The 25,015-nt window shown below is 34.0% G+C and overlaps 2 protein-coding genes and 1 pseudogene across 2 annotated transcripts; all 3 read left to right on the top strand.

Moving 5' to 3' along the window:
* The first annotated feature begins 1,141 nt into the window (after nucleotides 1-1,141).
* On the top strand, nucleotides 1,142-2,582 carry LOC106449784 (annotated as a pseudogene).
* Nucleotides 2,583-15,297: 12,715 nt separating this feature from the next.
* Nucleotides 15,298-17,296, top strand: LOC106407787. The gene is made up of 9 exons (XM_048757174.1): nucleotides 15,298-15,418; nucleotides 15,496-15,592; nucleotides 15,680-15,804; nucleotides 15,915-15,999; nucleotides 16,086-16,215; nucleotides 16,305-16,507; nucleotides 16,605-16,728; nucleotides 16,803-17,018; nucleotides 17,132-17,296. Exons 1-9 carry the CDS (start codon nucleotides 15,298-15,300, stop codon nucleotides 17,294-17,296), a joined length of 1,266 nt encoding a protein of 421 aa, XP_048613131.1.
* Nucleotides 17,297-18,601: 1,305 nt separating this feature from the next.
* Nucleotides 18,602-24,682, top strand: LOC106363303. The gene is made up of 5 exons (XM_048758181.1): nucleotides 18,602-20,929; nucleotides 21,017-21,611; nucleotides 21,709-22,386; nucleotides 22,446-23,539; nucleotides 23,641-24,682. The coding sequence occupies exons 1-5, from the start codon at nucleotides 20,059-20,061 to the stop codon at nucleotides 24,213-24,215; spliced, it is 3,813 nt and encodes a 1,270-aa protein (XP_048614138.1). The 5' UTR covers nucleotides 18,602-20,058; the 3' UTR covers nucleotides 24,216-24,682.
* Nucleotides 24,683-25,015: the final 333 nt, after the last annotated feature.

Below are 25,015 nucleotides of genomic sequence, written 5' to 3'. Positions count from 1 at the left end.
GGAATTATCTAATGTGATTATGATATATATAGTAATTAATTATTTTAAATAATGAATATTTGCTAAGAATCTGTATGTTTTCTATCATTTTTGTTTAATTCTTTACTATTAAAATAAATTACACAATTACATTAATCATACATTAAAAATTTATATTTTTTGTATATGTTGTATTTTTGAATTTTTCAAAACGAGTATAAATTATTAAAACTATTAAAAGTCTCACATAAACTTTTGTGATCAATGTTTTAATTTTTTTCTATAATAAAATACAATGATAATAAAATCATATAAATAAATAATTTTATTTTAATAGGTGTTTATGTTAATATATATATATATATACTTCATATCGTTTAAATTTAATTATATATCATATAGGATAGATAAGATTGACTGTTTTAATTTATTTATTCTAAAATGATTGCGAATAAACAAGAGTGGTCATTTGATTTATATGTGCAAGCCAATTTATTAAATAATAGTAACTGATTTCTTAGTTATTTAATATATAATTATTATTTTATTATTTCATATTATGCAGAAAAATATAAAATAAGTATTTATCCTACACAAGACGCATATCTTAACCTAAATACAAGGCGCATATCTTAACCTAAGTATGTATCTCTTTAATAATTTTAAATCTTAAACATTTTCTAAATCTCAGGCCAAAATAAAAGAAAGAAATGAGAATAAACTCAAAAAGTAATATTTATATCGAGTAATAACCAAAATGACACAAAAAAGAGAAAACTATCGAAGATAGATAGGATTGACACGTGAACGTAAACTTCTCATAACCATAATTAACTTTTAAATTGCTAAATCATGATATAAAACCGAGCTGGCATAGTTTCATTGTAACCAAATAGTAGGCATGAGATTCTTCGGCCTAAACGTTAGATTTTTATGCGATAAATAATTTTTTGACCTAAAATATTTTTAAAAATGAGATCAGTTCATTAGTAAACAAATTATGTAATTAACAAAAAAAAATTAAAAAAAAATTGTTTAAGGGCCAAATATATTAATTCGATCAATAATATAATTTTTTTTCCATAAGATATTTCTTAAATAATTTTCATATAAATTTACTCTGCGCATTTTATCTTAGTATTAAGTTATTAACTAATATAAGTTGTACTATACAAGCTTAGTCAATTCTTTTTATAGACGATAATAATCACAAGGATATATTATAGGCATTTTAAGATGTTTTAGATTGACTAGGAATTGTGAGACTCAATATTGAAGTTTCAAACATATTTATAATTCAATGTGAGATAATATTTATAACATAATTACTGTTTATTTTGACATATAAATGGGAAGTATATAATTAGAAAAGAAGGAATCATGAGATATTCAACCACACATATAGATAGTAATTTATTTGAACAAATCTGATTTGACCATTGTCATTGTCTTTTGATTATAACATGTTTCTAAAAGTCAGGATCACACACCAATTTCTTGTATAAATATACACATAGGACCAACTTGCTTTGGTAAAAAAATCTCAAACGTGTGTATGTGAGAGAGAGTAGAGAGAATGGGCAAAGGAAGAGCGCCATGTTGTGACAAAACCAAAGTGAAGAGAGGACAATGGAGCTACGACGAAGACCTGAAACTCATCTCTTTCATTAACAAGTATGGTCATGAGAATTGGAGATCTCTCCCAGAACAAGCTGGTAATGTTTCTGATCTTAAAGCCATGGTCTTCCTTAAGCCTTTTGTAATCTTCTGGTTCTGTTTCTTTATGTCTATCCATCTATGCATGTAACGAAGGATTGTTGAGGTGTGGCAAGAGTTGTCGTCTTCGATGGATTAATTACCTCAGACCTGATGTGAAACGTGGAAATTTTAGCGTAGATGAAGAAGAAACCATCATTAAACTTCACCAGAGCATTGGAAGCAAGTATGTGTTATCTTGTTAGTGTCTTGTCTTGGCTCAACGTTTGGATTCTAACAATAGCTTTTCTTCATTTTGGTTTCAGGTGGTCCAAGATTGCTTCTAAACTGCCAGGACGAACAGACAACGAGATAAAGAATGTGTGGCATACCCATCTCAAGAAAAGATTGAGCTCGCACACCAACCTTAATGCCGATGATGAAGCGGGAACAAAAGATTCTTTGAATAGAGAAGAGACATCTCAAGAGTCATCCCCTAATGCGTCTATGTCTTTTGGTGGCTCCAAGATTTCTAGCAAAGAAGACGGTGTACAGATAGGTCAAACGCTTCAGTATTTAGAAGGTCATAGCGAAGTTACGAGGACGTTACAAGAGGTAGACAAACCAGAGCTGCTGGAGATACCTTTTGGTGTAGATCCTGAAATATGGAGTTTCATTAATGGTTTAGATTCATTCCAACAACCTGAGAACAGTTTGGCTCCATGGGCTCATCAAGACTCCCAAGAAGATGAAGTTGAGAAATGGTTCAAGCACCTGGAAACCGAACTCGGGTTAGAAGAAAACGATAGCCAACAACAACAGAGCATAGTGATGCTAACAAAGAATCATCGTCATCATCACCTTGGAGAGTTACGAGCTCTTGATACACCATTGACGAAGCCATAAACAAACTCAAATTATACCTGATTATACTCAGTGAAAGCTAAATTCTTGGAACTTTTAGTAAAATAACAAGATCAGGTAAGCGCATGTGCCATGTAGTATCAATAGAGAAGAAACGTAGATATTACAGAGCGTTAAAATTTTCTTTGCAAAAGATTGCTTTGTGTTGAAACCAAGTAAGCCTATCAGCTAGCAACCATCCATAAATATAAGGTGAGAAAGATTAATTGTTATTGTCTTGAAACTGATTCTTTTATGTATTTTCTTACTCTCAATTGTGTAACAATCAAAACGTTGTGGGAGTTTTATTGTATAACATAGGAAGTCACCATAAAATGTTTTTTTATAGCTTTAAGGTTTAAGTTTCACATAAATGATTAATGTGTTATCTGATCTATTCAGTATTTGAAGATTTTTTTTTGAATCAATTCTCATGAAGATTTTTATTTGGTAACTTTGCTTCTTCTTTTTTTTTCTGATCTTTATGTCTGATAAATTGACTTCGTAATTGTGTGCTACGTCATATGTGAATCCAATGATATCTAAATGATAACTGATTGCCGGGTAGTGATGCGATAAGTTTTTATGCTCGTAATTGTGTGCTATGTCATATGTGAATCCAATGATATCTGAATGATAACTGATCAAAATGAAACTTGTTGACGAAACTGATGCTCTATCAAAATAGATGAATTATGATTAAAGAATCTGATGCTACCTTTGCAGTTATGTGTTAACAATCTTATACGAAGATTACACTAAGGTCAGGTGCAATGAACATAAATACTTATCGCATCACTACCCGGTAACATGTGAGAAAACTTATTTCGAAAACAAAACCACATGAGAAGCTAGTTAATACACAGCTACAAACGTTGGTCGAGTTATGGCTTCTACTGGAGGTGGACCAAAAACTGGTTACGCAACATCATCTATGTCTACCAATGAACCTGTTGTTTCTGTTGATTGGCTCCACTCTAATCTTAAAGAGGCTGATGTCTTCCTTAAGAACAAGTTCTATCCTAAGCCGTTACGAACCGGTTCAATATATTTCCGAGATTCTGGTACGACTTTCAGATTATTTTGCTTGCTTCAAATCAGTGTTTTTAACCGGACCGGAAGGAACCAGATAATTGTTTGGGTCAAAGTTCAATCAAATCAAACCTAGTTCAATAACTTGGTTTATTTTATTTTATTTTATTTTATTTTATTTTTTTTTTGAAAGAATTTTAAATTTATTCAAACAAAAAAACTGTTTTACAGAAAACTGCAGATTTTCCTATTACATTTCCTCAAAGCAAACTCAAAAGAGAACTATAAAAACTCCATTATCTACTACCAAACCAAACTTCCATAGCCTTCTCATATTTCCCACCCTTCTTCTTTTTCAGAGAAGTGATTCTGTTCCTTACTAATTTATCCAATCTTACCAGCAAACAACTCACTGGTTGAGGTGACTCTCCAACTCTTCTTTGATTCCGCTCATACCACACAGCATAGATTACTGCTTGGAAACTGTATCTCATCAAAAACGTCTGTTTTTTCTCCTTTAAACCCAACACCATATCCTGAACTACTTGAGCCCATTGATATCTTCTTCTATTACCCGCACCCGCCAATCTTCCCAGCATACCCAACCAAACTGCTTTAGAATAAGAGCATTCAAAAAACAGATGATCCCTACTTTCAGTGGCTACTTTACAGAGCCAACATGTGGAGATTGCCTGAGAATTCCATTTAAGAATCCTGTCTCCAGTCGGAAGCCTGTTATGCATAGCAACCCATGTAACAAAAGAAAATTTAGGTGTAGCTCCCGGAAACCAGACCCCTTTACACCATAACACTTTCTGGGATTTGTCCCTAATAAGGTTCCAAGTTTGCGATGTATTAAACTCCGGCCTAAAATCTCCATTCTCTCTTTTCCATAGACAAGCATCCTCTTCCTGATTAAGGCCACGAAGTCGCACCTTTATAATTTCCTGCTCAATCTGCTGCAATATTGGAACTCTGTTTCTTCGCACCCTATAGGTTTGGATAACACTCTCCACTGTAGCATTCTTAAGGATTCCAGTAATCACACATTCTCTTTCCCCTAATAGCTCAATCAAACTTCCCATAGGCGACCATTTGTCAAACCAGAAAGATGTAGTTGGACCATTATTTATCTCCACTTCAACTAGCTGAGAAGCCAACGGTCTCAATTTCAATAGTTTCTTCCACATCCAAGACCCAACATAACTCCTTTCTTTTACACTCCAAAATGATCCTTTTCTGATGAGATATCTCCAAATCCACTGAACCCAAAGAGAAGATCTAGCAGATAGAATGCGCCAGATAAGCTTTAAACAAGATACCGTATTTGCTTCAGTTAAATTTTTTAGCCCCAAACCTCCTTCTTCCTTTGGCTTACATACATCCACCCAAGCTATTTTTGCTTTTTGTGTCGACATAACCGGTCCCGACCAAAGAAAAGCGGAGCAGATGCTGTTGATTTCCTGAATGCACTGATTCGGTAATCTATAAGCCGACATCCAGAAGTTTGTAATGCTGTATATAACAGAGCCAATAAGCTGTAAACGACCAGCAAAAGATAGATGCCGTGCAGTCCAAGAAGAAATCCTTGCTCTTATCCTTCAAAATGAGAGGGCTATAATCGCGAGCATTCATTTTCTTAGTTAGTAGAGGAAGACCAAGATACCGTACCGGGAGTGATCCTGCTTCAAATGGAAACTCCTCGAGAATAGCCAAACTATCCTCTTCCCTGACTCCAGCAAGATATAGTGTCTACTTTTCGAGACTAATGCTGAGGCCTGAGATTTTAGCAAACTCCTGAAACACCTCCAATATCCCCTCTATAGATTTCTTCTTTCCATCAGAGAAAACAATAACATCATCCGCAAAGCATATGTGCGTCAAGTTCAGATCTTCACAGTACGGGTGATACCCAATAGTCCCTCCCTTAGCAGCTTTATCAAGTAATTTAGATAAAACTTGCATGCAAATGACGAAGAGATAAGGAGATAGAGAACAGCCTTGTCTCAAACCCCTCTTACTGTTGAAATATCCAGCAAGCTCCCCGTTAACCTGAATGGAGAAAGACGCCAGTTCAATGCATTTCTTTATCCAAAATATGAACTTCTCTGGAAAGTGCAAAGCTCCCAATACCGATAATAAGAAGGACCACTGTACAGAATCAAACGCCTTAGAAATGTCAATCTTAACTGCACATCTCTCTGAAACAGACTCCTTATGATAGCTCTTCACCAGCTCAGACGCTAACAACACATTCTCCATTAACAGCCTATCTTTAACAAATGCTGACTGATTCAAGGAAATGAAAAGAGGGAGAATTCTTTTCATGCGATTTGCCAAAATTTTAGATATCACCTTGTAAATCACGTTGCAACATGAGATGGGGCGATAATCCTTCATATAAATGGCTTCATTCTTCTTCGGTATTAGGGCCAGGATCGTAGAATTAACTCCCTTTGGTAGAAAGCCTTTATCAAAAAAAGATTTGATGGCTACCACAAAATCTCTACCAGTGATGTCCCAAGAAGCTTTGAAGAACTCACTAGTGTATCCATCTGGCCCTGGAGATTTATCCGCAGGCATGGAGAAGAGAACTCTCTTCACTTCCTCCTCTGTTACCTCCCCAATCAACATACACCTATCCTCCTCAGTACATTCATAGTTCAATAACTCCTTCAACTCTTCAAGATTAACTTCTCTGAGATCAGTAGGGACATGAGCCAGGAAGTTGTAAAAATGATCCACCGCTTCTTTCTTAATTTCTTCTTGACTATCAGCAACTGAACCATCCAGTCTCTTTATCTCCCGAATTGAGTTTCTTATTTCTGTGACTTTAGCTGCTCTATGGAAATTCTTATTATTCCCGTCCCCCACGTCTAACCAATGAATCTTCACTCTCTGACTAATAACCCTTTCCTCCAAATTAGAAAGAAATAACCATCTCTCAAAAGCCACATACTCTGTTTCCATATTCACCTGAGTAGGAACCTCCAGCGTCTTTGTTTGAGCTTCACACAACTTCTTATATGCTTCCTTCGTCTTAGTAAAAATATCCCCAACTTCATTTTTACTAAGCTCCATCAAACTTGACTTTAGCGCCTTAAGTTTCTTAGATAACCGGAAAAGAGCTGATGTAGAGTTGAATAAAGGTTCAGTCTCTGGCCAGAATCCACTCACCACTGGGAGGAAAGCAGGCATATCTACCAGAGCATTAACGAACTTAAAAGGCCGTCTGGGCTTCATCGTTTCTGTCTTAATTACAATCCTGCATCTCTGATGATCAGAACACCCTCCAGCCTCAAACACACAGTATGACTGAGGATAATTTCTCATCCAAACCTCATTCATCAAAGTGCGATCTAACTTTTTACAAATAACTCCATTATCTCTCTTATTACTCCACGTGAATCTTGGACCCTGATAGGACATATCCACTAAAGAACAATACTTCACAGTGTCTTGGAAGTCTCTCATGCTCGGTGAATCATAAGAAGAGTCCAAATCCGAATGCTCCACCCCATTAAGAATCTCATTGTAATCACCCTGAATAATCCACGCCGACTTCCTTATTACTGGCGAATCCTGATGAGCTTTAATATCCCTCCACAGCTCCTTTCTCTCTTCCATCAAATTCAACCCATACACAAAAGAACAAAAGAACTCCTCCTTGAGTCCTTCCAACAGAACAGAACAAGTGACGATCTGAGCGCTTTGAAAACAAGGTGTAACTCTCACTTGTGAACTCCATAACACCCAAATTCTCCCCAAACGGTTATAATCATAATTTGCCATGTACGACCATCCTGGAAAAACCCACTCAATAATCTTCTTTACTTTACTCTCCTTTACACGCGTTTCAATTAAACAACCAAATTGAAATCCACACTTCTTTACCCACTCCTTCACTACCAAATGTTTAGATGGCTTATTGAAACCTCTAATGTTCCAGTAGAAACCTGACATAAACTATTGACGTCGGGGTTTCTTCTTATTCTGATAGCTAGGACCTGGATCCTGAGCTTTCAGACTCTTCTTATCCCTGAGATACCGATGATTCATCTTCGAGTTTCTTGGTAAAGATTGACGAGGTATTATTTCATCCATCTCTTCCAATTCCTCATGTAGACTTCCCCCTTCTAACTGCACCACTTCCTCCCTATCACTTTCTACCCATTCACCTTCTTCCTCATGCATTAGAACAGAAAACCGAGACTGAGAGAGAATAGTATCCTGATCCACCTCGAGTTCTCTTTGCCTCCCCGAAGGCGATCTACTAGATTTCCCCATTGACACATCTAACCAGCCTGCTTCCTTTTCTGATACTTCCTTCAGCTGCTCTATCTCTCCTCCCGAACTCTTTCTTTCCTCCTCCACATTATCTTCAGTAATTTCAATAGTAATCTTCCCTGTAGCATCCAAAACGTTTAACTCTTGAACTGTCATAGTATCCTCCATTTTACTTTCCACTTCTTTTCTCACTTCACCTTCTTCCATCTTCTCTTCCTTATCCCCCTGGGCGTCTTTTGTAGTTGGACAAGGCTTTACAGAATGCCCCCATTTGTCACACTTCGAACACTTTATTGGAAACCAAGGATAGATAAATTCCACCAAAACATCCTCTCCCTGAATGTTGAAATTCATCTTCTTTGGCAAATCCTTTGTTAAATCCACATTGACAAAAATCTTTGCCACTTCTAGATTCAAACACTGCGCTGTCTCAGGGTGCAATCTGACTGGACTTCCTATTGGACTGGTTACAAAGCTCAACCCTTGCCAAGAAAACATACTTACTGGAACATTCTTGATGTGAACCCACATTGGAATAGATTGTGTTGGCGGTTTCTCCTTCTCAATCACCGGAGACCATTTAGTCATCACCACTGGAACCCCGGCTAAATTCCACATACCCCTCCTCAATATCCTGTTTCGATCAGAATGGTTTAGAATTCTGAACTTCATCGTGGTTGAGTTAACTTCGTAGACCTCAATCTTCTGAGCTTTATCATTTAGCGTCCATATCTTGTTAACAATCGCATGAACTTTAGCAATGTGAGGGGCGTTATCAAGAAATTTACCAATGAGGAAATCATCCCACAGAGGCGCTACATCCTTCGTTATCTCCTCTAGGACAGTTACCGATCCTATACCATCCTTCATCGTAATCTCCACTTCATATTTCTTCAACATTTTTTGACCCTGAACTGCTCCCACCCATGAACCTTTAGATCCTCCCTTTACAGTACCCTTTTCACTTGAAACCATCGGAACCAAACCCTCTTCTTTCTCAACCAAATCGATCGCCGTAGAAGATAGATCACCCGATCCACCAGTATCAGAACTTTTCAGCCCCAAATCATTCGTCAACTTCTGAGTTAGCTCAGTCAGATCCATCTCCAGCCTCGTTTCCTGATCAAAGCCCCGCGCTTCCACCTTTGACGGACTCTCACCAGTCGTAACTAGCGGTAAGTCCGGCGGAACCACCGTATCCATACCGGTATCGGAAGAGAAATCCCTAATCGCCTTTTTTGTCGCCTCTCCAAAACGGTGTTCATTTTATTTTATTTTATTTTTTATTTTTATTTATTTTTATTTTTAATATATACATTTAGATAAAATCGCATTTAAAACTCTGAGAGTATTACTTACTAGCACTTTAAACCTTCAGAGTGACATATTTATCCTAACAAACCTCCAACGACGTTTTCCTGTTCATAGGCAACCGACACTGTTGATATTACATTTTACATGTTAAAATGATGACGTGTCGGTCTCGTTTTAAAAAAATAAAAAATACATAAATTCAGAAAAAATAGAAAAAATGGTCAGAAATTCGAAAAAATTCAAAAAATCTAAAAATTGAAAAATATAAAAATTCAAAATATAAAAGTTAAAATTTCCAACTTAAAAGTAAAATAAAATAATAAAAATTCAAAAAATAGGATCTAAAATTAAAATGTCAAACTTAAAAATTAAAATATTTTTTTATATTATAAAAAAATCAAAATAAAATCTAAAACTAAAAGTTCAAACTTAAAAACATAAAATAAAAATTATTTAACCAAAAAATTCATATTCATTTTAAAATTCCATCCAATGACAATGACGTCACTTATGACGATATCAAAACTTGCCACCATCAAAACTTGCTACCATCAAAAACTTTTAAGATTTTTTTTAATAACCCGGGTATTCGGATACTTTACGAAACCCAACTAGCGCTTAAGTACACCTCTGCAGAAGATATCCCGGGGAGCCGCCGATTTCACACCATGTTAATTGATGGCGGCCACACGCGGGGCTGATAATTCTCTCAAATAGACCATTTTAAGTTTATGTTCCAAAAAAAAGATTTTCTACGAAGAAAAATGACCAAATCGTTTAACTAAAGAGGTAAAAGACTCTTATACCCTATATATAATTACAAATAAATAAATAAAAAAAATAAACTTTTATTTTAATTTTTAAGTTTAACATTTTAATTTTAGATCTTATTTTAGAATTTTTAGAATTTTAATATTTTATTTTATTTTATTTTATTTTTAATTTGAAATTTATTTTTGATATTTTTGAATTTCTTTAGATTTGTTTACATTTTTTCCAATTTTATGTATTTATATTATTATTTTTTAGAAAAAAAAAGATAAACCGACACGTCATCATTTTAACCTGTAAAATAAACAGTGGTGGTCGTTTATGAACAGGAAAACGTCGTTGGAAGTATGTTATGATAAAAATATCACTCTGAATATTTAAAATGCTAGCAAAAAAAATTTGTGTTTAAAGTGATAGTAAGTGACACTCTCAGTGTTTTAAATGTGATTTTTTCCATAAATTTATAAAGTAATATTAGTAAATATGATATATAACTTAAATATAAATAAATATCTATCTATATATATAAAGTAGACTTTGTTCTCTTGTTATGACATGTGGAAGAGGGGTTTGTTGACATGTGTCCACATATTTTTTCTTTTTGTATTTTAGATTTTTTTTTCTTTTAGATTATTACAATTTGTCCCATCACTTTCTAATTGTGCACTATCTAATCATTCTCACATTAAGTATCATTATAGTTTGAGAATCTATTTTATTGGTCACTAAAATTTATAAAATAAGTAAAATAATATCTATATATTTTAAATATTTAATTTATTCACAACTAAAAATAGCATAAACTTTCATCATTTTATTATTTTTACTATTTACTATTATTTCTTTTACAAATTAAATATTTATTTTATTATTAAATTTATAAAATAACCAAACTAAAAATACGAAACTAGAGCACAACACAAATTTTAAACCTAAAACCTCCATTATCGCTGGGAAAACAAAATGTCATAGTAACCCCAATTCAATAGAGGTTCTAGAGCTGAAAGGAGATCAAGAAAGAAAACTAACTTACCTCATTGTACCATAAAGTGTTTTGGCGAGAACAAGTAAACAAAAAAAAAAGGATAGAAAGATAAAATCTGAAACAAAGCAATCCCCGAGACAAAAATAAGCGCGATTAAGCACCAACGTAAAGAACCAAAAAAACGGACCAGAGGAAGAATAATAATCGGAAGGCCAAAGTCACCGAGAAGCAGGAAGATACAAACCTAAAGTACTGGAAACACAACCACTAACAAAAAAAGTAAGAAACACTTCACAAAGTAAACAAGAACAGACAAAGCACCCATGCAAGTGAAGAAACACAAAGCTCTGGATAGAAGGGACCAAAGTTTCAGGAGACTAACTCCGCACACCTATGCCAAAGGAAACATGGGAAGAAGAGAAACAACCTGAGGGAGGGATAATAGAAATCAACCACCACGAAATTAGAGAATAAGCTTGAGACCAGAAATAACCTTCAAAGCCCACATAGCATACACACAAACGAAAACATTATCCAAACCTAGAGTGGTAAGCATGGTGAAAGGGAGAGCTACAAGAGATGCGAACAACGATGAAAGCTGCAACGATATGAAAAAACAAAGAAGGAAAGGGAGAGAAAACAAAATCAGCAAACTGTGGAGTTAAGAGAGCATAGAAGTCAGATCCTCAACAACTAGATCTTAAAAACCAAGACGAGCAAGGACTATTGAATGTAAACCAACGACGAGGAAGACAACATCAAACATGACTAAAATCTGACCCAACCCAAAGAGATGCAGTTCTTAACATCAGCCGAAATCTAAGGAAGAATAGGAGCAACCAATATTAACTAGAAAAGCCTACAACATTGTGAGAAACAACCACACAACTGGGAACTCATAAAGTAGTTATACAACAAATTCCGTATAATCTCACCGACGAAGAAGGCGAGGAAGAACAAGAGCAGAAGATGAGTTTTTCCGGTGATGGTGAGAAGCACCACACACTAGAAAGGTAAACGAAAATAGAGATGGTGACGGCTCAAGGTCAAAATATGGGGAGAGGAAAAAAACATCTTAAAAGTTATAATGTTCAAAAATATGAAAAAAATAAAATACAATTTTGACGTTGAAACCATTAATCTTAAAATCGACAAATGCCTAAATGCAAAGTTATTGAAATTCAATATGCTTTTATATTATATGCTCAATTCACTACTAACAAGTTCTATACACACAACAACACATTACTAGAAAAAAAACACAAAATATATTAACCTATCACCCACTACTACATAAGGGCATCATTATCGGTGGGCTTTAGGTTGAGGCCCTTAGCGTAGGGTCCCTTAACTTTTAACTAAAAACGCTAAGGGACGACCCTTAAATAAGGGACTTTAGAGAAGTCCCTTAGCGTTTTTAGTTAAAAGTTAAAGGACCCTACGCTTAAAGGCCTCAACCTAAAGCCCACCGATAATGATGCCCTAACACACTAAAAGCACTAAATAATGCCCTTAACAAATAAGCGACCACAAAATTACAATATCCAAAAAATCATACTATTAATAACAATAAAAGAAAATAATTGTGGACTATCTAATCTTTTCCGCACTAACTATTATTATATAAAGTTTGATAATCTATTTTATTGTTCACTAAAATTCAAGATGAATAAATAAATAAATAAAATAATAGAAATATATTTTAAATATTTAATTTATTCACAACTAATGAATAACATAAATTTTTATTATTTTATTGTTTTTACTATTTTCTATCATTTTATTTACAAATTATATATTTATTTCATTCTAGAATGAATTTACTCAGTAAAGTTATTGACATAAATTTACTCAGTAAACTTATTGACATAAAATAGAAAACATAGGTATTGTGATATTGAAACCAATAATTTCTAGGTTTTGGACAGAACAAATACTAAAAAACCATATTGATATATCATATTATATTATTAACCATTCATTCTTCGGTTTGAATTATATTTACATTTGACTTATTTTTAAAAATAATATTATTTAAATATGATTTAAATCTAATAATATGAACTTTACAAAACGAACAATTTAGTGCATTCCTAATTGTAACATTTATTGATAGTGTACTATACCACGTTTAATAAAAATGACATTAAAATGACAAAATAGCACACATAAAAATAAAATAAAAACATTTTTTCAAGAAAAATAATTATCAACAATTCCGCGCATAGTGTGGACACCCCCATAGTTTAATATAAAACATTGTAAATATAAACAAGGATTTTGTTCATATAGTTTGGTTTATGGATTTTTGATGGTTTTAAAGATTTTTATTCGGTTCAATAGTTTTTGATTTTTCAGACTTAAAAAAAAGATAAATTAAAATTAAATACATTGAGTGTAAAAATAATTTAAATAATCATCCATATATGTTACTAAAAAGAATCTTATCTAATAAACTAATAGTGAATATTTATAAAATAAAATATTTTTAACGGTAGAAACTTTAGGATCAAAATCATGAAGTTCTTTAGTATTCCACATTCTTATCGTCATAAAGACTACATTCGTCATAAAGGCTACATATAAATAGAAAAAAAATAATTTTTAAATATATATCAATATAAAATAAAATTTTAAAAATAGATCGCGAATGTAAACATTTCCAACTTAAGTATGTGTACAGATCAATGCTTCAATATGTTTTAGTAGGAGACAAATTCTATATTTGTTTAAGACATGAACACCAATGCTAAAATTATTTTGATGACATTATTATTATTGGAATTCTATCTTATATATTAAAACAGAAGTCATGACTTCTCTTCATGTGTGATTTTTTTTTAAAAATGGACCCTTACTAGAAATTTGTTATCATCCATTTATTTTTAATTATATAGCTTAACTTATATCATTGCTAATAAAATGACTCCTAGAAAAAAAGGCTTGGTTAACGAACATACATTAGAGTACTTAATATATTATAATTAGATCTAGCTTCAATGATTGACATATTATTCATAATCGAATCCACCTATGAAATCATATACTTGCATTTTAACTATTTCATAGACCAATACGAAGCTGAAACTGTTTAAGAGTTCTGGTATTTTATACATGCTGTTCATGTAATAAACGTAACCAACTACCTTCAGTGTAAACCATATTTGTGGACAGAAGGTACATAATGTTCTTCGTAAACTACTCCACCATTCACCTTACATCCTATTCATCGTTAACTACTCCACCATTCACCGTTAATGGTTCATAAAACCTCTGTTTTAGATTGTTGTAGTCATTTATACATTATTTATACATCAAACCTGTTATAATTCGAGTTCTTTTGTTTGAACCTGTTCAACTGAAAAGAACCATCAAACCGGTCTTATCATATCGAGATCGAGCCAACACATCAGCTGGTTTTATCTTTAAAACAGATATAACACTGCTAATATAATTCATTTAAAATTCAAATCATGGTTTTATCTTTAGCAACAAGAATAACAAGATTTTTATCGTGTGATATTCTGTTGCAACAATAACGGGGAATGCCAAAACTAAGATTATATCTAAACCAACTAATTTGAATAAACTAAGATTCATTAAAAAGGATATTCTTAACTTGATGATCGAATGATTAATCTGTCGTAGACTTCTCATGTTTGTTTCCTACATTTTTGCTATGAAATTTCGAAACAGCATCTTTACTTGACTACAATTGATATCATTATGATCAAGATATCATTATCTACGATATAACTAACCATAACAACCGGCACAAAATTGACTACAATTGATTTTATTCTTTGCGAATAAATTCATGGCATATTCTCCCTAAATACCCTAACAAACTAAATATCCTATCAATCTATATATATATCGATCGTGCGGAAGTTAAGCTCAACCATCACCTAAACTTAATCAGTTTGAGCTATGTCTATGATCCAAGCATTTTCGTTACTAAAAGACGTCAAGCCCTACAAACAAGGCTGGCGAGTCCAAGTTAAGTTGCTTCACTCCTGGAGGCAGAAAACCAATTATGGAGGAGATACCCTTGAGATGATCTTCGCAGATGAAACTGTTCCATTATTTTTATATGTTTTATTTTATCACTTTTGCAATTGTTCTTGTACTTTACATTATAAATAATTATGTACATGTTCTAAGTTTTATGATCGGTTTTGTTTCAGGGTGTTAAGATACACTGCTCGGCCAGGAAGAATCTCATAAAAAAAACAGAGAGTAAAATACGGCTTGGTGAATGGCGACTCATTGACACATTTACAGTGTCTCACGCGAGAGGACAGTACCGTCCCACAGACCATATTTACAAAATGTCTATCATTGAAGACACCTCTATAGACCAAAGTACTTTTGAGTGTGATGATCAGTTTCTGAATTTCCCACCTTTTGAAAAGATTGGAAATGGAACTCTTAATACTCACTTCCTGATCAGTTAGTCAGCCAATGATATTTTTTTTTTCATAATGTATGTATATTGTACTAATATTAAGCAATTAATTATTTGACAGATGTTGTTGGTCAAGTTTCCAGTCTTCGTGACGTCCAAACTGTCCAAGTTGCGGGGAATGATAAGAAAAAAGTTGAATTTCGCTTAATGGACATCAAGTATGTGAATCAAGATATGTACTTTGATTACACTATATATTATATATACTTTCAGTTTAATTTTTTTACAATACCTTATTATTTCAGGGGTGAAAGCATTGCATGCTGTTTGTGGGGTAAATATGCAGAACAACTTGAAGAACATCTCCAACAAACAAATAATCCTAATATGGTGTGCCTGATCCGCTTTGCTAAAATAGGGTTTTACAGAGGTATTACAAATATAGATATAAATAATTTATCCTTTTACCTTTTGTATATTTATATTTTTACATTTTATATAATAAATATTTACTAAATGTCTTTTGCTTATGATGTGTAGGAGATGTGCAGATAACCAATGCTTTTGATTCATCCCTCATTTGTTTCGATCCTGATTTACCTGAATGTCTCGCTTTAAAAAACAAGTAACCACGTTGGAAATATTATATTTTATCAAATACGTAAAATTTTTCTGCACATCTTAAAAAACGGTTTTATTTATTTTTTTCAGTATGCCAAATGATGAGTTTGCTCTTGCTCTAACGGCTACAAAGAATGACAAGCGTCCGATCAAGGATCTAATTGATGATTGGAATGATGTTGGTATTATATCTATCTCTGAAATCATCACAGCAACTCAGGTATCTTTTCTGAAATTCTAATTAGCATTATATGTACCAAAGTCATCATTTTATCATTTCTAAAACTATTTATATGTTTGTAACCTTAGGAGGAGGATTGCAAAATAATCTGCTCAATCGAATCTATTGATACGGATTGGAGCTGGTTTATTTTTGGTCATGTTAGCCGGAACAGGTGTAACAAGCGTTGCATGAGAATCAAATCGAAGGGTGGTGGTAATTTGGCTCCAAATGAGAAACCAATATTCTGGTGCACAACATGTCGTGTTAATACCACCACCGTAACCCCACAGTTAGTTTTTGCTATCCTTTAACTATATTTTTTTTTTTAAAAAACTATATACATTTACGTTTCAGATTGGTGATGATTTTGGTTGGAAATGAAACAGATTCAAATTGCATCTCACTGTCAAGGATGACACCAGTACTTGCAAACTAATGCTTCTTGATTCTGTTGCTAAAGTCGTTGTGGGCTTTGAGGCTAAAGATATTTGGGATGGTTCCTATGAAGAGGTTATAAGAATTTATATTATCAAAAATATATTATATATACTTCGTCAACTTATATTCATCTTTTTTCATTACAGATTGAAGATCCAGATATTTTGCCTCAAGCTATAACAGATTTGGTTGGAAAATCTTTTTGTTTTGGTCTTACTCTTGGTTCTGAAAATGTTAAAAATGGATCAGACATCTTTTTGGTTTCACAAGTATGGTCTGGTGATAAGATTCTCCAACTCGAGTCCAACTCTGAGCCTATTACTCATGTTAGCTCTGGTTCATCAATTATGTCCGGTGGAGAGGTATATTTTCAATATATATGAAATAATAAAATCACGTGTATTATATAAAACCATTATTTGTTGTTTTAGATGATTTTACTGTTATTTGGAATGTGTTTTTGTCGTGTGATAAGGTTTCTATAAAAGAAAAAAACGAAGCAAGTTCATCAGAAGGTTCTTCAACGCCATTTTCAAAGCGTAAGGGAAAAGATCAAGTTGATCAGACTTCAACTTCCAAAAAAATGTGCACCAAGCTGGTGAAGATGGAGAATATTAAAGATGATGATCTTAATGTTTAGTAGTTTTATTGCTTTTAGGGTTTTTTAATTACTTGTGTTTTTTTAATAATGTCTGTTATATCATAAAACAGACACTTTGTTTTCTTAGTTTTACTTAATAATTGAAGTCTTTTTTAAATGTGGTTTATTTATTTTGAACATCCAACCAAAATTTTTTGGTTGACCAATGGCAAAACCTAATATGGGAAAGCTCTATGAACCCGCCCTATGTTATCTAACCAGACCAGAAGATTTACTCTCTAAATTTTGTATATGTTTCAAACTTACTTGGCAAAGACGTGTATTAGAGTCCGGCCCTTTTTTGTCCAAGTTCCCAGAGCCACCATACATTGCCAAAATATTATGATCTCTGAAACAAAGCTAAAATATAAAATATATTCATAAACACAATATTTTCGACTAATAAAATATTGAAAGCAAAATAAGTTTACTATAGTACACTGTGTATTAAATTTGAGTATTTTTGTGATCCTTAAAGAATATTAGTACATTTTCATATCTAAAAACATATGTCGAAAATAATTAGGAGATTCTTATAGTTTATTTTAACACACTTGCTACATTTTAGGAACTAAGATATATGGCTAATATCACAATATTGCTACATTATAGGAACTAAAAATTATCAATTTTCACTTCCAAACTCTGATTCATCGTCTTTGCTCTTCCATATCATATTGAGCGAGACTTCAAAAATAACTCAGGTGCAGTTTTAGAACTAAACTATGTAACCATTGATTTGTGTTTTGTATAATTTGTGAATGTCAACAAACGTAGTTTGCAGGCACAATGAAAAGAAAACATAGTGATCCGCCTAATCAAAGGAAGGATTCAACACAACAAACAGAGAATAAAAGGCTGCAGAGAAAACAAAACAGTGTGAATTTTGAACAAGTCGACAGAAATCAGAACAGAAAATCTATCAGAAGTCAGGATGTCCCTTTGTCTTATGTTTTTAAGAGACTGTTACAGGATGTTGTATACATCCCTACTGATGCTGCTCCACCTAGCAATCAACAGAAATTACAAACTCCATGTACACCAAGAAACATAAGCAAATGCTTAAAAAGTAAGGTTCAATATTTTTACTTCTAATGATAATGTTTTGTGTGACCCTGTTCATTTGACTTAGACCAAGCATTATATGTTTTTCTTCAGTAGGTGTGTACAGTGGGACTGGCCAAGCTTCAAACGGAAGTTTACAGAGAAGTTGTATCACATCACTAGCATGTAAGTATAAATATTAGTACTGAATATACTATCAATCGCATATATTGAATGCTTTAAAATATATTGAAACTACTGACTCCATGTACACCAATAAACATAAGCAAATGCTTTAAAAATAAGGTTCAATATATTTATGGTTTGTTTTAGTGTTTTGTGCGACCCTGTTCATTTGACTTAAACCAAAGGGCTATATGTTTTTCTTCAGTAGGTGTGGACAGTGGGACTGGCCAAGCTTCACACGGAAGTTTACAGAGAAGTCAAATCACATCTTTACCATGTAAGTATAAATATTAGTTCTGAATATAGTATCAATCGCATATATATAATGATTGTGACAAAACTTCCGTTTTTATCCTATTAATGTGCTAGACACATCTGGCATGAGAAAGAGACCACGATCTAGCTTACCACACAACAGCCATAAGAAAAGTTTTATAAGTCGTCTTGATGAAGATTTGGCGTGTGATACAGTCCACACCTCGCAAATGAGTGGTGATGAAAGTGAAGATAATGGGAATTCAGTAGCAACAGAATCTGACTTTGAAGGTTATATATTAGCTTAATTTGTATATGTATATACGCTGTAATAATTTGTGATATTGTATCTGTATTAACATTTTGTGTTTTATCTAAATGTAGATATATTTGATGAAAATTTTCAACCAGACTTTTACTGTAATTCACGAGAAAACACCGATTCGGAATCGGAACCAGAAATCGAAGTTGTTGACTTAACCGCTGACACAGCTCCAGATACCATGGTTAACACTAACAGAGTTAAATCTCTGGCAGCACTTTTTGAAGAAGCATTTCGTGCTACAGAAAAGGCAACTAAAAAGGCTGTACCAAAAGAAGATGGTAATAAACAGCAAGATACTAAAATCGAATTTGTTTAAATAATCACTAACTATTTTCTTATTACCATCTACAGCTTATATAGATGAAGGGGATGCAACTTACACATGTTCTTACTGTGGAGCTATTATGTGGTTTGGTGAACGCTTAAATAGGCGTCTGAAAACACCCAATCCTAAGTTTTCTCTATGTTGTATGCAAGGACAAGTGCAGTTACCATTACTAAAACAACCACCAGAAGTTCTTAAGAATTTGCTGATTGGAGATGATAAATTAAGCAAACATTTTCAGAGAAACACAAGAGCTTACAACATGGTCTTCTCATTCACTTCACTTGGTGGAAAAATTGATAGATCTGTTCGAAAGGGAAAAGGGCCAAACATGTTGGTACTCCAAGGTGAGAATTACCATTTAATTGGTAGTTTACAACCACCAAATGGAAATGATGCTAAGTTCGGACAGCTTTATATCGTTGACACTGGAAATGAAACAGAAAATAGAACAAAGGCTTTGAGGTAATTATTTCAATCTGCTTCTCTCCCTAATTTTATATTTGTTTACTATAATTATTAATCTGAACCGTTGTATGTGTTATTTTTAACAGCAAAGGGGGTCAAGCGAAAGCTTATAAAAAAAGTGATGGACTTAAGAAAGAGATCATCGACCTTCTGATAAAGATGCTGAATGAGACCAACCCTTACGTTAAACAGTTCAGATCAGCAAAAGATCGTTTCACCATCAATCCTAGAGACTCTTTTCATATGAGGATAGTCAGTGATAGAGTAAAGGATGGAAGAACATATGACACACCTACAGCATCAGAAGTTGCTGCACTGATTCCTGGAGATTTCAATCTGGACATGGATAAAAGAGATATTGTTCTTCAACAGAAATCAGGGAAGTTGCTAAGGATCGATGAAATACATGCTTCATATCTTGCACTTCAGTATCCTCTTTTATTTGTACATGGAGAGGATGGTTTCAGACTTGGGATAAAGAAAGGTGTTACTAAAGCTACTGAAAAACTGAAAAAGGAAAATATCAGCATGAGGCAGTTCTTTGCTTTTCGTTTGCATGAACGCAAGAATGAGGCTCATACTATCCTAAATTCAGGAAGGTTGTTTCAGCAGTTTGTTGTGGATGCCTACACAACTATAGAATCCAATCGCCTACGCTATCTGAGGCCTCACCAGAAGACTTTGCGTTCTGATAGTTATGACTCTATCAAGCAGTCAGAAAATGCGGGCAGGATTGATATGGCCGAGCAAGGATCTTCGTTTGTCTTACCAGCTACGTTCACTGGTGGTCCTAGATATATGAAAAACCTTTATCTGGATGCAATGACTATATGTAAGCATTTTGGTTTTCCAGATCTTTTCATCACTTTTACATGCAATCCTAAATGGCCAGAGATCACAAGACATCTTACCAACCGCAAGTCAAAGGCAGAGGACAGATCAGACATCATTTGCAGGATGTTCAAAATGAAACTGGATTCATTGATGGATGATTTAACTAAGAAGAATATCCTTGGCAAAACTGTATCCTGTGAGTTAAATATTCAGCTTTCTTGATCATATGCTTTTATATTTTCAACTATATACTAAACCAGTGTTTGTTGTCTGATCGTTGCAGCTATGTACACGATTGAATTTCAGAAGCGTGGTCTACCACATGCTCACATTCTCTTATTTATGCATCCTACGGCCAAGTTTCCCACTACAGATGATATTGACAAGATCATTTCAGCTGAGATTCCAGATAAGTCTCAAGAACCAGAGCTGTACGATATTGTCAAGGATATGATGATTCATGGACCATGTGGGGCTGCTAATATGAAATCTCCTTGCATGGAAAATGGGAAATGTTCTAAGCTTTACCCGAAATCATTTGCTGATAAGACAACAGTGAGTAAAGAAGGATTTCCGATTTACCGTAGAAGAGAAGATACAGATCGTTATGTAGAGAAGAATGGAGTGAAATGTGACAACAGATTTGTTATTCCTTATAACAAGAAACTATCTCTATGTTATCGAGCTCATATTAATGTAGAGTGGTGCAACCAGGCTGGTTCTATAAAGTACTTATTTAAGTACATTAATAAAGGAAGTGATCGTGTGACAGTAGCTGTGGAACCACCAGATCACATGGTTGCAGGGGCGCTTGGTATTCCAGAAGGAGAAGTGGACCAAATCAAAAGGAATGAATTCAAAGAGTTCTTTGATTGCAGGTATTGTTTTTCAAAATCTTTATATACAATTTATATTTTAAAATATCAGAACATGATATAAAAAACTAATAAAATCTGTTTTTGATTGGTATTGTAGATATGTTTCTGCGTCTGAAGGATCATGGAGAATTTTTAAGTTCCCCATTCATTTCAGGTCAACCGCAGTTGAGAAGCTTAATTTCCATCTTCCAAGCAAACAAACGGTTATTTTCAAAAAAAAAGACAAGCTGGAAGCAGTGATCAGTCGTAAACTCATTGAGAATACAATGTTCTTAGCATTGTTTGAGTTGTGTATAGTTGATGATCTGGCTAAAACTCTAACCTATGCTCAGATTCCTAACTTATTTACATATTCCAAGAGCCAAAAGAAGTTCATAAGACGGAAAAGGGGATTCAGTGTTGGCCGAATCAACTATGCTCCACGTAATCAAGAACATGCTTATTATCTCCGTGTGTTGTTGAACTATGTGAGAGGTCCTACAAGTTACGATGACATCAAAACATTTGAAGGTGTTGTTTATCCAACCTACAAAGATGCATGTTATGCTCGAGGATTGTTAGATGATGATCAAGAGTACATTGATGATATTCTAAGGAGAAGCTATGAAAGCACAGGAGCTGAACTAAGACAATTGTTTGTTATGATGCTCATGAACAATAGTTTATCTGGGCCAGAGGACGTTTGGGAGAAGACTTGGGAATGTCTTTCAGATGATATTGAGCATCACAGGCGTAAAACTTTCAATAGGCCAGGTAGTATTATTTTACTATTTTCGTTTTGAATTTGATGTTCTAGCAAAATGTTACATACTCCATCGTGTCTTTTTTAAATAGTTTAATTTCTTTTGTAGGACTATTGTTAAGTGACGATGAGAAAAAGAAATTCGCTTTGCTGGAGATTGAAAAGCTTCTGAAGCGTTGTGGGACTTCTTTGGCAAAATATCCTTCTATGCCACAGCTAGCAAAGACACATAGTAAGGATTCAAATGTGTTGATATTAGATGAGAGAAGCTATGATCGTGAGGCATTGTTAGAAACTCTGGATAGAGATATTCCAAAGATGACTACAGAGCAAAGAAAAATATATGATGAAATCCTAGATGCTGTTAACAAGGAAAGAGGTGGAATGTTTTTTGTGTCTGGATTTGGTGGCACTGGGAAAACTTTTCTCTGGAAATTACTATCTGCAGCCATTAGATCGCGAGGAGATATTGCTCTTAATGTTGCATCGAGTGGCATTGCTTCTTTGTTGTTACAAGGTGGTAGGACTGCTCATTCAAGGTTTGGGATACCACTTAATCCAGATGAGTTTTCTTCGTGTACTATGGCTCATGGATCCGATCAAGCCAATTTGGTGAAAGAGGCATCACTGATTATATGGGATGAAGCCCCCATGATGAGTAGGTATTGTTTTGAGGCACTAGATAGAAGCTTATCTGATATTATTGGGAAGCAGAGCGACAAGCCTTTTGGTGGAAAGGTTGTAGTTTTCGGAGGCGATTTCAGACAAGTGCTCCCAGTAATAAATGGAGGTAGTAGAGCTGCAATCGTTATGGCTTCAATGAATTCTTCGTATCTATGGGAGCATTGTAAAGTCCTGAAATTAACTAAGAACATGCGATTATCATCTGGTGGTTTGTCAGCTGAAGAGTTGACGGATCTAAAGGAATTCTCTAAGTGGATCTTAAAGGTTGGTGATGGTACACTTGGAGAGCCTAACGATGGAATAGCTGAGATCGAGATCCCCTCCGAATTTTTGATTACTGATTCTGATGAACCAATAGAGGCCATTAGCAAAGCAGTGTACGGAGATCCTTCTTCATTAAAAGGAAACAAAGAAGCTAAATTTTTCCAAGAGAGAGCTATTTTGTGTCCAACCAATGAGGATGTTAACATGATCAATGATTACATGTTGGATAAGCTGGATGGTAATTTTTTTATTTTCACTTTTATCGTGATTGATTTTAGATCCTAAATATATTGTTTCTTATATACATTAACTAAATCCTATGTTTTGATATTTTTTTAGGTGAGGAAATGATTTATCTCAGTGCCGATAGTATTGATCCTACTGATACAAAAGCGGTGAATGATGAAGCACTTGACTCAGATTTTCTAAACAATATTAAAGTGTCTGGATTGCCGAATCATAGACTTCGCCTGAAAGTTGGTTGCCCAGTTATGGTTCTCAGGAATGTTGATCCTCCAGAAGGGTTAATGAACGGAACAAGGCTACAGATTACTCAGCTGATGGAATTTATGGTTGCCGCTAAGATTATCACTGGATCTAATGTTGGGAAGACAGTCTATATTCCTAGATTATTGATAACACCATCTGATACGAGACTGCCTTTCAAAATGCGTCGAAGGCAATTGCCTTTAGCTGTTGCTTTTGCTATAACAATAAACAAAAGTCAAGGGCAGTCTCTTTCAGAAGTTGGACTCTTCCTACCTAGACCTGTGTTTTCACACGGACAGCTCTACGTAGCTATTTCTAGGGTCACGTCGAAGAAAGGGTTGAAAATTCTTATTGTGGACAAAGATGGAAAACCTCAGCATAAGACTTTCAATATTGTTTTCAAAGAGGTTTTCAATAATCTATAAGCTAAGGAGTCATGATGAGGTATTTATTTAAGCGCTCCATCATTTACTGTTTATTACTATATGTTAAGATCATAATTTAAAAATATCTTTGAAACGTGATGTGTTTTTCAGATTTATGCTAAGGATGAGAAGAGAGGAGGAAGTTCTTTATCGTACTTGAGTTTCTTTAAGCTGTTTTCAACTTATTTACGGATTTGTATTGTTTTTGATGTAGCTTATCATTTTTCTCTACATTTTCTAGATGTTAAAACTATAGCAAAGAAATAAAAACAACAAAACCAACATATGAAAACTTCAATCAACTCACAGCAACAAAACAATAAACCAATGAATCTGTTGTACATCACTTCTTATCTAACCAAACCACTTAGATATACTAGGAAAATGTAGATGGTTCTAATCTAACGGCTGGTTCCCTTCTTATCTAACCAAAACACTTAGATATACTATTCATATGATAAATGGTTCTAAAAAGCTAATCTGACTTATCGAGTAGTGAGAGTCAAGTGGCTGAGTTATGATGGAGTCTTTTCTACAATTCATTGTTATCAATATCATTCCTGAAACAAAGAAATATTGTCTTAGTAATTAATCAATATTTAATCTACTTTAAGTACTTAATCTTAGTAGTTAATCTATATTGTCTTAATTATTAATCAATAAAAGTCTGGAAAAACAATTTGTATAGTTCACCTGCTGTTTCCATGAATTAAGTGACAAGTAGCATGATTATTCCAGCACTTGGTGATTTCCATCTAACATTCTTCAGTTACCCGATAAGCGGAACTGCTTTCCTGCAA

Source organism: Brassica napus, chromosome C5 (genome assembly GCF_020379485.1).
Source record: "Brassica napus cultivar Da-Ae chromosome C5, Da-Ae, whole genome shotgun sequence".
Taxonomy (NCBI): Eukaryota; Viridiplantae; Streptophyta; class Magnoliopsida; order Brassicales; family Brassicaceae; genus Brassica; species Brassica napus.
Note: the sequence above shows the minus strand (reverse complement) of the source record. Positions and strands in the feature narration are given on the sequence as shown.

What these genes read in the sequence shown, in the direction of transcription:
- LOC106407787 (XM_048757174.1), top strand. Translation starts at nt 15,298, where the DNA reads ATGTCTATCATTGAAGACACCTCTATAGACCAAAGTACTTTTGAGTGT. An exon ending in TAATACTCACTTCCTGATCA is followed by an intron (nt 15,419 to 15,495) that starts GTTAGTCAGCCA and finishes ATTATTTGACAG; the next exon opens with ATGTTGTTGGTCAAGTTTCC. An exon ending in TGTCTCGCTTTAAAAAACAA is followed by an intron (nt 16,000 to 16,085) that starts GTAACCACGTTG and finishes TATTTTTTTCAG; the next exon opens with TATGCCAAATGATGAGTTTG.
- LOC106363303 (XM_048758181.1), top strand. Translation starts at nt 20,059, where the DNA reads ATGCTGAATGAGACCAACCCTTACGTTAAACAGTTCAGATCAGCAAAA. An exon ending in CCTTGGCAAAACTGTATCCT is followed by an intron (nt 20,930 to 21,016) that starts GTGAGTTAAATA and finishes TGATCGTTGCAG; the next exon opens with CTATGTACACGATTGAATTT. An exon ending in CATGTTGGATAAGCTGGATG is followed by an intron (nt 23,540 to 23,640) that starts GTAATTTTTTTA and finishes ATATTTTTTTAG; the next exon opens with GTGAGGAAATGATTTATCTC.